Raw genomic sequence first — 13,899 nt, forward strand, 5'->3', positions numbered from 1 at the left:
TCTCGGTCATGTCTACATTGTTCCCGAACCCGTAGTCCGCACGCTTAAGGTTTCGATGACAGTTATATTATGAGTTTATGAGTTTTGATGTACCGAAGGAGTTCGGAGTCCCGGATGAGATCGGGGACATGACGAGGAGTCTCGAAATGGTTGAGACGTAAAGATCGATATATTGGACGACTATATTCGGACATCGGAAAGGTTCCGAGTGATTCGGGTATTTTTCGGAGTACCGGAGAGTTACGGGAATTCGCCGGGGAGTATATGGGCCTTATTGGGCCATACGAGAATAGAGGAGAGAGGCCAAAAGGAAGGAGGCGCGCGCCCCCCCTCTGGTCCGAATTGGACAAGGGGTGCAACCCACTTTTCCTTGTTCCTCTCCCCCTCTTTCCTTCTCTCCTACTCCAACAAGGGAAGGAGGAGTCCTACTCCCGGTGGGAGTAGGACTCCCCCCTTGGCGCGCCCTCCTCCTAGGCCGGCCACCTCTCCCCTTGCTCTTTATATACATGGCAGGGGGCACCTCTAGACACAAGTTGATCAAGTTGATCGTCTCTTAGCCGTGTGCGGTGCCCCCTCCACCATATTCCACCTCGGTCATATCGTAGCGGTGCTTAGGCGAAGCCCTGCGTCGGTAGCAGCATCATCACCGTCATCACGCCGTCGTACTGACGGAACTCTCCCGTGAAGCTCTGCTGGATCGGAGTTCGCGGGACGTCATCGAGTTGAACGTGTGCTGAACTCGGAGGTACCGTGTGTTCGGTACTTGGATCGGTCGGATCATGAAGACGTACGACTACATCAACCGCGTTGTGCTAACGCTTCCGCTTTCGGTCTACGAGGGTACGTAGACAACACTCTCCCTCTCGTTGCTATGCATCACCATGATCTTGCGTGTGCGTAGGATATATTTTTGAAATTGCTACGTTCCCCAATAGTGGCATCCGAGCCTAGGTTTTATGCGTTGATGTTGTGCACGAGTAGAACACAAGTGAATTGTGGGCGATATAAGTCATACTGCTTACCAGCATGTCATACTTTGGTTCGGCGGTATTGTTGGATGAAGCGGCCAGGACCGACATTACGCGTACGCTTACGCGAGACTGGTTCTACCGACGTGCTTTGCACATAGGTGGCTGGCGGGTGTCAGTTTCTCCAACTTTAGTTGAACCGAGTGTGGCTACGCCCGGTCCTTGCGAAGGTTAAAACAGCACAAACTTGACAAACTATCGTTGTGGTTTTGATGCGTAGGTAAGAACGGTTCTTGCTAAGCCCGTAGCAGCCACATAAAACTTGCAACAACAAAGTAGAGGACGTCTAACTTGTTTTTGCAGGGCATGTTGTGATGTGATATGGTCAAGACATGATGCTAAATTTTATTGTATGAGATGATCATGTTTTGTAACCGAGTTATCGGCAACTGGCAGGAGCCATATGGTTGTCGCTTTATTGTATGCAATGCAATTGCGTTGTAATGCTTTACTTTATCACTAAGTGGTAGCTATAGTCGTGGAAGCATAAGATTGGCGAGACAACAACGATGCTACGATGGAGATCAAGGTGTCGCGCCAGTGACGATGGTGATCATGACGGTGCTTCGGAGATGGAGATCACAAGCACAAGATGATGATGGCCATATCATATCACTTATATTGATTACATGTGATGTTTATCTTTTATGCATCTTATCTTGCTTTGATTGACGGTAGCATTATAAGATGATCTCTCACTAAATTTCAAGATAAAAGTGTTCTCCCTGAGTATGCACCATTGCCAAAGTTCGTCGTGCCCAGACACCACGTGATGATCGGGTGTGATAAGCTCTACGTCCATCTACAACGGGTGCAAGCCAGTTTTGCACACGCAGAATACTCAGGTTAAACTTGACGAGCCTAGCATATGCAGATATGGCCTCGGAACACTGAGACCAAAAGGTCGAGCGTGAATCATATAGTAGATATGATCAACATAGTGATGTTCACCATTGAAAACTACTCCATTTCACAAGATGGTCGGTTATGGTTTAGTTGATTTGGATCACGTAATCACTTAGAAGATTAGAGGGATGTCTTTGTAAGTGGGAGTTCTTAAGTAATATGATTAATTGAACTTTAATTTATCATGAACTTAGTCCTGATAGTATTTGCATATCTATGTTGTAGATCAATAGCTCGCGTTATTGCTTCTAGTGCAAGTGGGAGACTGAAGGAAATATGCCCTAGAGGCAATGATAAAGTTATTATTTATTTCCTTATATCATGATAAATGTTTATTATTCATGCTAGAATTGTATTAACCGGAAACATAATACATGTGTGAATACATAGACAAACAGACTGTCACTAGTATGCCTCTACTTGACTAGCTCGTTGATCAAAGATGGTTATGTTTCCTAACCATAGACATGAGTTGTCATTTGATTAACGGGATCACATCATTAGGAGAATGATGTGATTGACTTGACTCATTCCGTTAGCATAGCACTTGATCGTTTAGTTTGTTGCTATTGCTTTCTTCATAACTTATACATGTTCCTATGACTATGAGATTATGCAACTCCCGTTTACCGGAGGAACACTTTGTGTGCTACCAAACGTCACAACGTAACTGGGTGATTATAAAGGTGCTCTACAGGTGTCTCCGAAGGTACTTGTTGGGTTGGCGTATTTCGAGATTAGGATTTGTCACTCCAACTGTCGGAGAGGTATCTCCGGGCCCTCTCGGTAATGCACATCACTTAAGCCTTGCAAGCATTGCAACTAATGAGTTAGTTGCAGGATGATGTATTAGGGAACGAGTAAAGAGACTTGCCAGTAACGAGATTCAACTAGGTATTGAGATACCGACGATCAAATCTCGGGCAAGTAACATACCGATGACAAAGGGAATAACGTATGTTGTTATGCGGTCTGACCGATAAAGATCTTCGTAGAATATGTGGGAGCCAATATGAGCATCCAGGTTCCGTTATTGGTTATTGACCAGAGACGTGTCTCGGTCATGTCTACATTGTTCTCGAACCCGTAGGGTCCGCACGCTTAAGGTTTCGATGACAGTTATATTATGAGTTTGTGAGTTTTGATGTACCGAAGGAGTTCGAAGTCCCGGATGAGACCGGGGACATGACGAGGAGTCTCGAAATGGTTGAGACGTAAAGATCGATATATTGGACGACTATATTCGGACATCGGAAAGGTTCCGAGTGATTCAGGTATTTTTCGGAGTACCGGAGAGTTACGGGAATTCGCCGGGGAGTATATGGGCCTTATTGGGCCATACAGGAATAGAGGAGAGAGGCCAAAAGGAAGGAGGCGCGCGCCCCCCTCTGGTCCGAATTGGACAAGGGGTGCAGCCCACTTTTCCTTGTTCCTCCCCCCTCTTTCCTTCTCTCCTACTCCAACAAGGGAAGGAGGAGTCCTACTCCCGGTGGGAGTAGGACTCCCCCCTTGGCGCGCCCTCCTCCTAGGCCGGCCACCTCTCCCCTTGCTCCTTTATATACGGGGGCAGGGGGCACCTCTAGACACAAGTTGATCAAGTTGATCGTCTCTTAGCCGTGTGCGGTGCCCCCCTCCACCATATTCCACCTCGGTCATATCGTAGCGGTGCTTAGGAGAAGCCCGGCGTCGGTAGCAACATCATCACCGTCATCATGCCGTCGTACTGACAGAACTCTCTTGTGAAACTCTGCTGGATCGGAGTTCGCGGGACGTCATCGAGCTGAACGTGTGCTGAACTCGGAGGTACCGTGCGTTCGGTACTTGGATCGGTCGGATCGTGAAGACGTACGACTACATCAACCGCGTTGTGCTAACGCTTCCGCTTTCGGTCTACGAGGGTACGTAGACAACACTCTCCCTCTCGTTGCTATGCATCACCATGATCTTGCGTGTGCGTAGGATATTTTTTTGAAATTGCTACGTTCCCCAATAACCCCAGCAATACCAACACAACTAGACGTAGGTTTTTACCTTCATCGTAAGGGGCCGAACTAGTATAAAACCTCTCGTGTCCTTTGTCCCGATTAACCCCTTTAAGCTTCTTAGTTGCGATGGCCCTACGACTAAGTCCTTTCGCTAGGACATCTGCCGTGACAATTCCACGACATGTGCTATCAAATGTCACAACGTAACTGGGTGATTATAAAGATGCTCTACAGGTATCTCCGAAGGTGTTTGTTGGGTTGGCATAGATCGAGATTATGATTTGTCACTCTGAGTATCAGAGAGGTATCTCTGGGCCCTCTCGGTAATGCACATTATAATAAGCCTTGCAAGCAATGTTACTAATGAGTTAGTTGCAGGATGATGTATTACGGAATGAGTAAAGAGACTTGCCAGTAACGAGATTGAACTATGTATGAAGATACCGACGATCGAATCTCGGGCAAGTAACATACCGATGACAAAGGGAATAACGTATGTTATCATTATGGTATGACCGATAAAGATCTTCATAGAATATGTGGGAACCAATATGAGCATCCGGGTTCAGTTGTTGGTTATTGACCAGCGAGGTGCCTCGGTCATGTCTATATAGTTCTCGAACCCGTAGGGTCCACACGCTTAACGTTTGATGACGATTTTGTATTATATGAGTTATGTGATTTGGTGACCGAATGTTGTTCGGAGTCCCGGATGAGATCATGGACATGAAGAGGAGTCTCTAAATGGTCGAGAGGTAAAGATTCATATATTGGACGATGGTATTCGGACACCGGAAGTGTTCCGGAGGCACCGTGTGCATATCGGGTCACCGGAAGGGGTTCCGGGCATCCCCCCGGCAACTACATGGGCCTTAATGGGTCAAGAGGGAGACAGACCAGCCCCTAAGGGGCTGGTGCGCCCCATGTAGGCCGAAATAAGGGGGAAGAAAAGAAGAGAAGGGAGAAAGGAAGAGGAGGGATTCGGCCTCCCCCTTCCTTCCCTCCTCCCTCATCCTTCCTCCCCGCTCCGGATGGATATGGAAGGGGGGAGGCCGAATTGGGAGGCGCCCAAATAGGATTCCTCCTACTTGGGGCGCCCCCTTGGCTGCCTCTCCTCCCTCTCCAACCTATATATATGAGGGGGGGCATCGCTTGAACAGTCGTGTGCGGCGCCTCCCTCCACAGTTTACGCCTCCGATCATATTGTCGTAGTGCTTAGGTGAAGCCCTGCGTGGATCACTTCATCATCACCGTCACCATGCCGTCGTGCCGACGAAACTCTCCCTTGACACTTTGTTGGATCAAGAGTTCGAGGGACGTCATCGAGCTGAATGTGTGGAGAACTCGAAGGTATCGTACGTTCATTGCTTGATCGGTCGGAACGAGAAGAAGTTCGACTACATCAACCGTGTTGTCAAACGCTTCCGCTTTTGGTCTACGAGGATACGTGGACACACTCTCCCCCTCTCGTTGATATGCATCTTCTAGATAGATCTTGCATGGGCGTAGGGAAATTTTTGAAATTGTATGCTACTTTCCCCAACAGTTCATGGACTAGCCGAATGTGGAGTTGTACTACACTCGTTGTTCGCAGCAAATGGTAGTCGTCTTGTATTTGCAATTGTCTTCTTCTATAAAGCTATGTCGCGCAATTTGCGTACTCACGGAAAAAGAGATAGTATTCCATTTCGTTGCTAACTCGTGGTCCTCAGAAACCGTCCTGACCCCGTCTCACTCTTGCTTCGGGCGACTCGAGGGAAACACATCTGCCATCGGGTAGTCCTCGCCAACCACCGCTTCCGCCGGCCGTTGTTGCGGTGGCGGCGGGCCCTCTTGCCGCCGAAGGTGCCGGGAGGGAAGGTCGTGGGGTCGTACGGTGGGGCGTGGCATGCAAGTCGTGGCTTCCGGGTTGCGGCAATGCGGGAGACCGTGGGCTGGACCAGCGACATGGGCGTCGCGGTGGAGTGGCTGGATTCTGATTATGCTCGATCTATGCTAGGTGCGAAGTGGTTGTATCTCGACTCTGCTCGATCTGCCAATGCCATCGGAGCTTACATCGGGCGTGGGCGCCGTCGCTGTATCCATAATGATTGGAGGCAGCTCGGCCATCGGGGAGCTGCTTCATGGGGCTCCAGCGTGATGACGGCGCCACCATGCCTTGGAGGTCAGGAGCGGATCCAATGTGGGACTGTTGATCCCTTGATGGTAGTGGCGTTCATCATCTTGTTATGGAGCACTCAATCATCTACGCCACCTCAGCCTACGACACCAGACTCTTTGCAGATTGTTGTAGCCGCCTAAAGGTCTTCACGAGGTTCCTTCCTCTATATCTGGAGGTTGACTTCGGTGGAGAGTTGTAAACTATGGACAATCATTTGACGCACAGGGATGGTTGTGTAGCGGCGATGATCACACATTGCATGTACCTGCTGGATCGTGGAAAAGCATGGTGACAACACATAAGTGACGTTCACAGTGTTGCTGCTCAAGCACCCGGTCTCAAGCTCTAGGTCGAAAGCCTAGGTCTGACATGTGTTTATTATACCTGACGATGGCGATGTTCTATGTTGTTACCTTGTTGAAGGCATTGCTCAGATATGCTTAGACTAGTTCTTCGGGGTGAAAACCTAGATTCTAATTGGATCCAGTGACGACGACGATTGAGCACCGCTTCCTTTCTGAAGGCATTGTTGTTGAAAAACCTCGTCGTCTGCGTGATGACATGATCCTTTCTATATTTAATTCGGCAATCTAGATTCAAATCATGGACAAGTGGAAACTCCTTTTGTTTGTATTGTTTTGTCATTTTAACAAAACAGGGATTTGGGATGACTATTAAAAGTGAGATTTTTAATCTATTGTTGTCTGATCAATGAAAGCTATTTCATGATCACACACGGATATTAAGCTAGTACACTTGAAAAGCAACTACGAGTCGTTTGGTATATTGCATCTACCGCACGTTGGATGATAGTTTTTGGATTGTTTTGGATGCTTGGCCTGCATGAAGATCTTGGCCAAAACGGAACTTAAAGCGCCTCTAGGTCTGGCTATGGAGGAATGCTCGAATGGGCCATTTCTAGCAAGTCAGACCCAAGCGATGCAACCCAGGCCACATGGGTGGAGGCGGCTGCATGCGCGAGGCACACGTGAGACACCACATTGTTTTCCGAAGCCACATCGTAAACCACCTCACCCTTCTCTCACCACTTACTCTCGCCTCTCTCCACTCTCTCGTCGGCCACGACGAGCACAAGATCTGGACGACAGGCGGTGGCGGTGAGCATCAAAGGCAAGATCTGGACGATGACCACCGGGTTCATCACCCCTCAGGCACACATTCATCAATGGCGGCAAGGGCTCTGTTCCTGATGGCATCGATTTACGCATTGATTACCATTCTCGCAGTCGATTAACACATTGATTATACCATTCACACATTCAATTTAGTCATCGACTAGAGTTTTAGGCTTTGGTTTGGGACCTAACAAAGCATATTTAGTTAGGATTTGAGGGGTGGAGCCTAGCCACGGCCAGCTTGGAGGCGCTTGGAGCGGGGTAGCCGCATGGCTATCATTGCTCCTTGCATTAAAGTTTTAGGCTTTGGTTTGGGACCTAACAAAGCATATTTAGTTAGGATTTGAGGGGTGGAGCCTAGCCGCGGCCAGCTTGGAGGCGCTTGGAGCGGGGTAGCCGCATGGCTATCATTGCTCCTTGCATTAAAGTCGATCGTATTTAGGAACCGAGGGAGTAAAAAGAAAGAAAGGGAGTAGTATGTTTTCTTCTTCTTGTTTTCCGAAGATCCCCAAACGCCGAGCATCCTGTGCACTGCACGGCCGCGAATGGGCAACAGCATCTCCCAGCAAGTTCGGCGCTAGTCGGTGTGGTCTATATAAAGCGGCCTCCCCCCTTCGCTCCTCCTTCCCCACCCTTTCGCCTAGTGCCCCTAGGCCGGCCTCCGGGCTCGAACCCACTGCTCTAACAAATAATAAATCCGCGTACAAATCTACCCCCACTGACCCAGATCATCCTCGTCCCCATCCGCCCCCGCCGCCGATCCGCGCCACAATTCACATCTGACTTCCCCCAATTTTATCTTGCTTCGATTCGATTCTCTTGGTTCGTTCGTAGGGGCTAGGGTTGGGAGCCGATCGCGCGCCGCCGGAGCCGGTCGATAGGGTTAGGGTTAGAGTGGGGAGGGGCTGAGATGGAGAAGAAGAAGGCGGCGGTGCCGCTGGTCTGCCACGGCCACTCGCGGCCGGTCGTCGACCTGTTCTACAGCCCCGTCACGCCCGACGGCTACTTCCTCATCAGCGCCAGCAAGGGTAAGCCATCCGCCCTCTCGCCCGCTCTAGCCGTGGCTTGTGATGCGAGGGCAACAGTTAGTTGTGCGATTCTATTGCGCAGTGGAATGGATGATGCGTTCGCTAGTGTGCTTGTGATGAGACGAATTCTGTTTTGGCGGATGAGTAATGGCCAGTGCCGTGGGTTCTATCGGGATTTAATGTTCCATTTAGTTATCTCATTGCGATTGATTGTCCAGTTAAAGGTGGTTTGTACCAATATGAATGGTAACTTTATCCAATGTATTGATATTCTATAGTTTGTAATTTGGGTGATAAGTAGGACGGCTACTGCTTTCCTTTATCATGTGAACTTGAAATGTTTGAGATAGGAAGGGTGGAAGCTAGTAGGGATTATGGTTACCTAATGTGTTGATATTTTGTAATTTTGGTAAGTAGGATGACTACTGTATCCCACAATCATGTGAACTTAGATATTTGAGATAGGAAGGGTGGAATGTTACGTGATATCTCAACAGTTTATTACGCCGATGGTGATGCTATATTTATTGCTTTCATTTAGTGTATCTTGCGTTTGTTTGTTGCCACGTAGCGCAGTTTTTACCATGTAGGTCAGATTTGGAGGACTAAGCGTCTCAATGTACTCATCATGTCACTCTTGTTCTAGTTGTGGCCTCTTAGTTTGTGACTCGTCTCAAATTATTTGTATGTTTTTAAGTCTTATGGCCACACTGCTAGTCAAGATATCTATGAAGCAACAAATCCCCGCCCCACCAACCACACACAAGCTCACATGTGTACTCGTAGTCTCCAAGGCTAGATGCCAGCTCTAAAGAATTAGTTTGGATCGCCTACTTATTGATGGTTATTACGTTGGACAGAATTATTCTGTTCCTGAATTGTCCGGAAAGTAGTAAATTCAAGTCTGTTCAAACGAGGGTTTGTAATTGTGTGTTATACTCACCATTCATTTTTCGTACACGCCATTAAGCTGTCACAGTTGTGATGGAGTCAAACCATACAAGTATGAAAGCCATGTTTGTGTCCATAGCTACAAGCAATATAAGAACACTAATACTAAAAATGAACATGGACCTATGAGGACAGGTATAAAATACTAAGTTATGGATAACTATACATAGATTATTAAACATCTATTTTGTGCATTGATCTGGTTGTGTATTTTGATGTCTCAAACTTGTACTGCTGCAAAATCTATATACACTGAACAGTGTTAGATTCAAAACAAATATTCCCATATTTGACAAAAGAGGGACTGGATCTGCATCTATTTGCATCTCTAGCAGATGTCATCCCATTTGTTTTTATGTAAATGCATGTATCTTCTAGATTTACATGAATTATTTTAATTTTGAATTAATAAGTGAATGTAAATGCATGTATCTTCTAGATTTACACGAATTATTTTAATTTTGAATTAATAAGTGAATGATTAAAAGATGTTTTTGTCTTTGAGTTGAACAATAACCAATACATGTATTTTGTTATAAGTATTGGGATATTGTAACATGAATGATAGAAGATGTTTTGTTTCAATTTTTGCTTGATATTAATACTACAAATACTGGAAAAGAGAGAAATGTAAGCTTTAAAGCATATCACTTGAGATTCTACCCTGTAGTAAACTTAAATATGTGTTAGAGAAATGTACTGTCTTGTTTGATTGCTGGCTATCAAATATAGCTAATATTGTGTACTTCCTTTGCAGACTCAAATCCAATGCTTCGTAATGGTGAGACTGGAGATTGGATTGGGACTTTTGAAGGTCATAAAGGTGCTGTTTGGAGCTGTTGCCTTGACACAAATGCTCTGCGTGCTGCCTCTGGTTCAGCAGACTTTTCAGCGTATGATTTTCTTATGCATTGTTTGGTTCCAGTTAGTTTACTCATAAGTGGAATATATCCTTATTACTGTATCAATTGATGCTTATTCTATGTATTGTGTCCTTTTATTTTCTGTGTAATGCTTCTGTGCTGGTGGTAGCATGTTCGCTCAGTCGTTTTGCCACCTCTCCGCTCCTTATCTTCTCCCGCAATGGCAGTGTTCTTCTTAGACAAAAGTTGCTGCTGGTGGCAGGGTTAGGATTGAGGTCCAATTTGATAGGGCTGGTTCACCAGGATCCTTGAGGCCTGGACTGTAATACTAAATTAGGGTGTGGGTGTTGATGGTGCTATCGGACGCGGGATTGAAGGTGGTGGCGGGTCGTATGTGAGCCAGTTAGGTTGTGTGGAGGCGGGGGTGGGAAAGAGGCTACGTCCGTGGACGAAACGTATGGATAGTGCACTAATGTGTGTCTGGTACCGCAATAACTGCATGTTTTCTTGCATCTTGATTGGAATATTGCAAAGTTACTTAACCAAATTCCACTTATAGCCATTAAACTGCACATGGTATGCTAATTTGGTAGTCTTGTCCACTGTTGGCTGCATTTATGGTACAAAGGCCCAAAGAATCAAACAGCATAGTAAAATATTGTAGTACTACTTAAGTCTACTTAGGAATTAATGGGCATTCATAAGTAGGTCAATGTGCATATACATAAATCACAGATTGTTCTCTCAAATTTCTTCCGTTGCAAGTATATATTCTAGATGCAAAACCAGGGCTTAGTACAAAATGGATTCAATGAAAGATCTGTTGCAAGTGTGTGCAGGACAATAAGACAAGCATGTTTGCAAGAAATAATGCAGCAAGCACCATAGTTCTCTAATGTTAATACTCATAGATTGCCCCATCTTCATATTCCTGAGTTTAGCTTGCTGTTTTCATTGACATATCCATTGACACCTTCTCCATTTTCTTTTCTTCTCAGTAAAGTATGGGATGCACTAACAGGTGATGAACTACATTCATTTGAACACAAGCATATAGTCCGTGCATGTGCCTTTTCTAAGGTATTGCTTGTTCAAACTGATGCCCTGCTGTATCCCTTTTTGTTCCTAATGTTGGTTGTTATAACACCTTTATGGTCTACTAAATTAGAGCCTGATCTAATCTAATTTTTCATTCCTGCCTAAAATATATTAGCTATCAAAAGTGAACATTGGTTTCTGAAATCTGGACCGTTTTACATGTTTTACCCAATTGTTGTCTTCCATGAGCAGTTTTTAACCTAATTAAATTGCAAATGTCACTGCAGGATACCCACCTGTTGCTTACTGGAGGTATGGAAAAGATTTTGCGTGTATATGATTTGAACAAACCAGATGTTGCTCCGAAAGAACTTGACAAATCACCTGGTTCTGTCCGAACTGTTGCTTGGCTTCATAATGACCAAACTATACTGAGTTCCTGCACTGATACGGGTGGAGTAAGGTGTGTTTGTGTGTCTGTGGAGGAAATGCCTCTATTTTGGTATCCTAAACATGTACTGGTTGGCTATGTAGCATTGTCCGTCTCGAATAACTACTATTGGGTTTTGACAGGTTATGGGATGTGAGGAGTGAAAAAATTGTCCAAACTCTTGAAACCAAGGGACCTGTTACCAGTGCAGAAGTAAGCCAGGATGGCAGGTTCATCACCACAGCTGATGGCTCAAGTGTAAAATTTTGGGATGCTAATCAGTAAGTCTTTTTCTGTTGACATTTTTCTGCACCATATGAATAGACCGATTCCTTGCGTACAAACCTTTTGGTGGTTATCCTGCAGCTTTGGGCTTGTTAAAAGCTATGATATGTCGTTTATTGTGGAGTCGGCTTCACTTGAACCAAAGTCTGGGAGCAAATTCATTGCTGGAGGAGAAGATATGTGGGTTCATGTATTTGATTTCCTTACTGGTGAAGAAATAAGTAAGTCAATCTATTTGAACATTTAATCGTCCATTCTTTTCAATCAGCGTGGTTTGCAACTTTGCATTATCCAAACAGAAACACCAGAACCACATGTTACTTTGGTTTCATCTTATCTGTAGCTTCCGCACATGAAATCTGCTGTCAGTTACAATTAAGACCATGAAACTGAAATTCTGCGTTCAGAAGTTAATCTCCTTGAATGGCGAGCTTTTATTCTACATTTAGCTGGTCATTCTTGTTTCACTTGTCATTAACTCTGAAAAGGAATTCATGCAGTACAATTTGTTGCACCTTGTAGTTATTGCTGCGATATCTGTATTATAGATAAAGCAGTTGAAAAGGAACATTGGAAATGGATCAAAGATGTTGTTCTATATTTCAATGATGAGATTCATCAATATGTTGGAGTACTATTTTCACTCATCATTATTTCATGTGTTTTTTGATATTCTGCATCGACTATTTGATGGTATTTATGTTGCAGTATTGTCATGTTACTGGTTTGATTGTGCTTCAATTGTATACTTTTCAGAAGTTATTATTGGTTCCTTTTTCTATCAATTACACTTTGCCATGCTGACATAGCCGAGTATTGTTGTATTGTGCAGCTTGTAACAAAGGGCATCATGGTCCAGTTCACTGCGTCCGGTTTGCACCTGGTGGTGAATCATACGCCTCAGGGTCGGAAGATGGTACTATTCGGATCTGGCAGCTGAGCCCACCTAACGCGGATGCTGAGGAGGCGATCGATACAAATGGTAAGCCCAAGGCTGGAGCAGAGGAGATTGCGTGTAAGATTGAAGGCTTCCACATTGCCAAGGAGGAGAAGGCCGGGGAGTAGGATTACATCGTTGGATGAGATGCTGTTGTTATCCTCAAAGCTGCTCTTTCCGTCTTGCCTTGCGTCTGTTCGTCAAAGCCGGTGTCCGACGCAAGTGTGGCTGGCTTGTATGAGTAGTTAACTGCGCCGTGGGAAAAATCTTGCCCTTCATCGAGCAAATGCTAGGGATTTTTTGGTACACCGAAAATAAGCCAAGGGTAGAACATTTTGTGGATGAGGTGTTGATCAGGATTAGATTGAGATGCCATTGTGTATTTTGTGTTGACACATTTTTGTCCCACCCTTTTGTGTTGACGATGATAGACGAAATGGTGTTGTTTTGGTTGATATTCGCTGGAGAACATGGCAGAAAAACAAAATGACATTTCCAGCGCCACTGCCTCGTGTTGCTGGCAACTAGTAGTAGTAAACTGCATTACAGTGGTAACATCGCCTGTTTGTGGCGTTACTTTGTTGCCGACCGTGTTTAGATACCCTAGAAGTGCGCATATCAATGCCTTTGTGCAGCAGGTGAATTAAACAACGGCTACATTCTTACTGAGCTCGCCGTCACACGAGATAAGTACTCCCTCCGTAAACTATCAACCAACTGCTCCCTCCTTCCAGGTTAACTAGGCCCCTTGACACATGGGTAGTTGAAGTCAGTCAGTAAAGAAATTACTGCCCGAGGCTACTCGTTGATTTACTAGCAGGTCTTCCATATTCCAATGTGAGGGTGGTGCCCGGAGATACTGTGCGACGGCACCGCTCACCCCATCCCGTGAGGGGTAAAACCGGGAGATCCGTGGACAAGCACGCGCGCACTGGACCAGACTCCAGGCAGGCAGGCAGTCAGTCAGGCCCGTCGGCGCCGTGGACACAAAGGACGGACAGGCACTGGGGCGGGGACACGGCTCCTCTGCCGTGCGCTAGGTGACGTTGGGCCGCTGACATGTGGGCCAGGTTTTCCACAGGCCCACATGTCAGTGGTAGAATGGCAGGCTGCCGAACGGTAGAGGATCCTCATGCCTGGGGCGGGGGGTC

General features: G+C 45.9%; 1 protein-coding gene across 1 annotated transcript; it reads left to right on the top strand.

Annotated features, from left to right (window-relative positions):
• Positions 1-7,827: 7,827 nt before the first annotated feature.
• LOC119301434 (serine-threonine kinase receptor-associated protein-like) lies at positions 7,828-13,252 on the top strand. Its single transcript, XM_037578395.1, has 7 exons — positions 7,828-8,244; positions 9,953-10,088; positions 11,057-11,138; positions 11,384-11,559; positions 11,670-11,807; positions 11,893-12,032; positions 12,644-13,252. Exons 1-7 carry the CDS (start codon positions 8,127-8,129, stop codon positions 12,874-12,876), a joined length of 1,023 nt encoding a protein of 340 aa, XP_037434292.1. The 5' UTR covers positions 7,828-8,126; the 3' UTR covers positions 12,877-13,252.
• Positions 13,253-13,899: the final 647 nt, after the last annotated feature.

This window comes from Triticum dicoccoides, chromosome 5A (genome assembly GCF_002162155.2).
Source record: "Triticum dicoccoides isolate Atlit2015 ecotype Zavitan chromosome 5A, WEW_v2.0, whole genome shotgun sequence".
Taxonomy (NCBI): Eukaryota; Viridiplantae; Streptophyta; class Magnoliopsida; order Poales; family Poaceae; genus Triticum; species Triticum dicoccoides.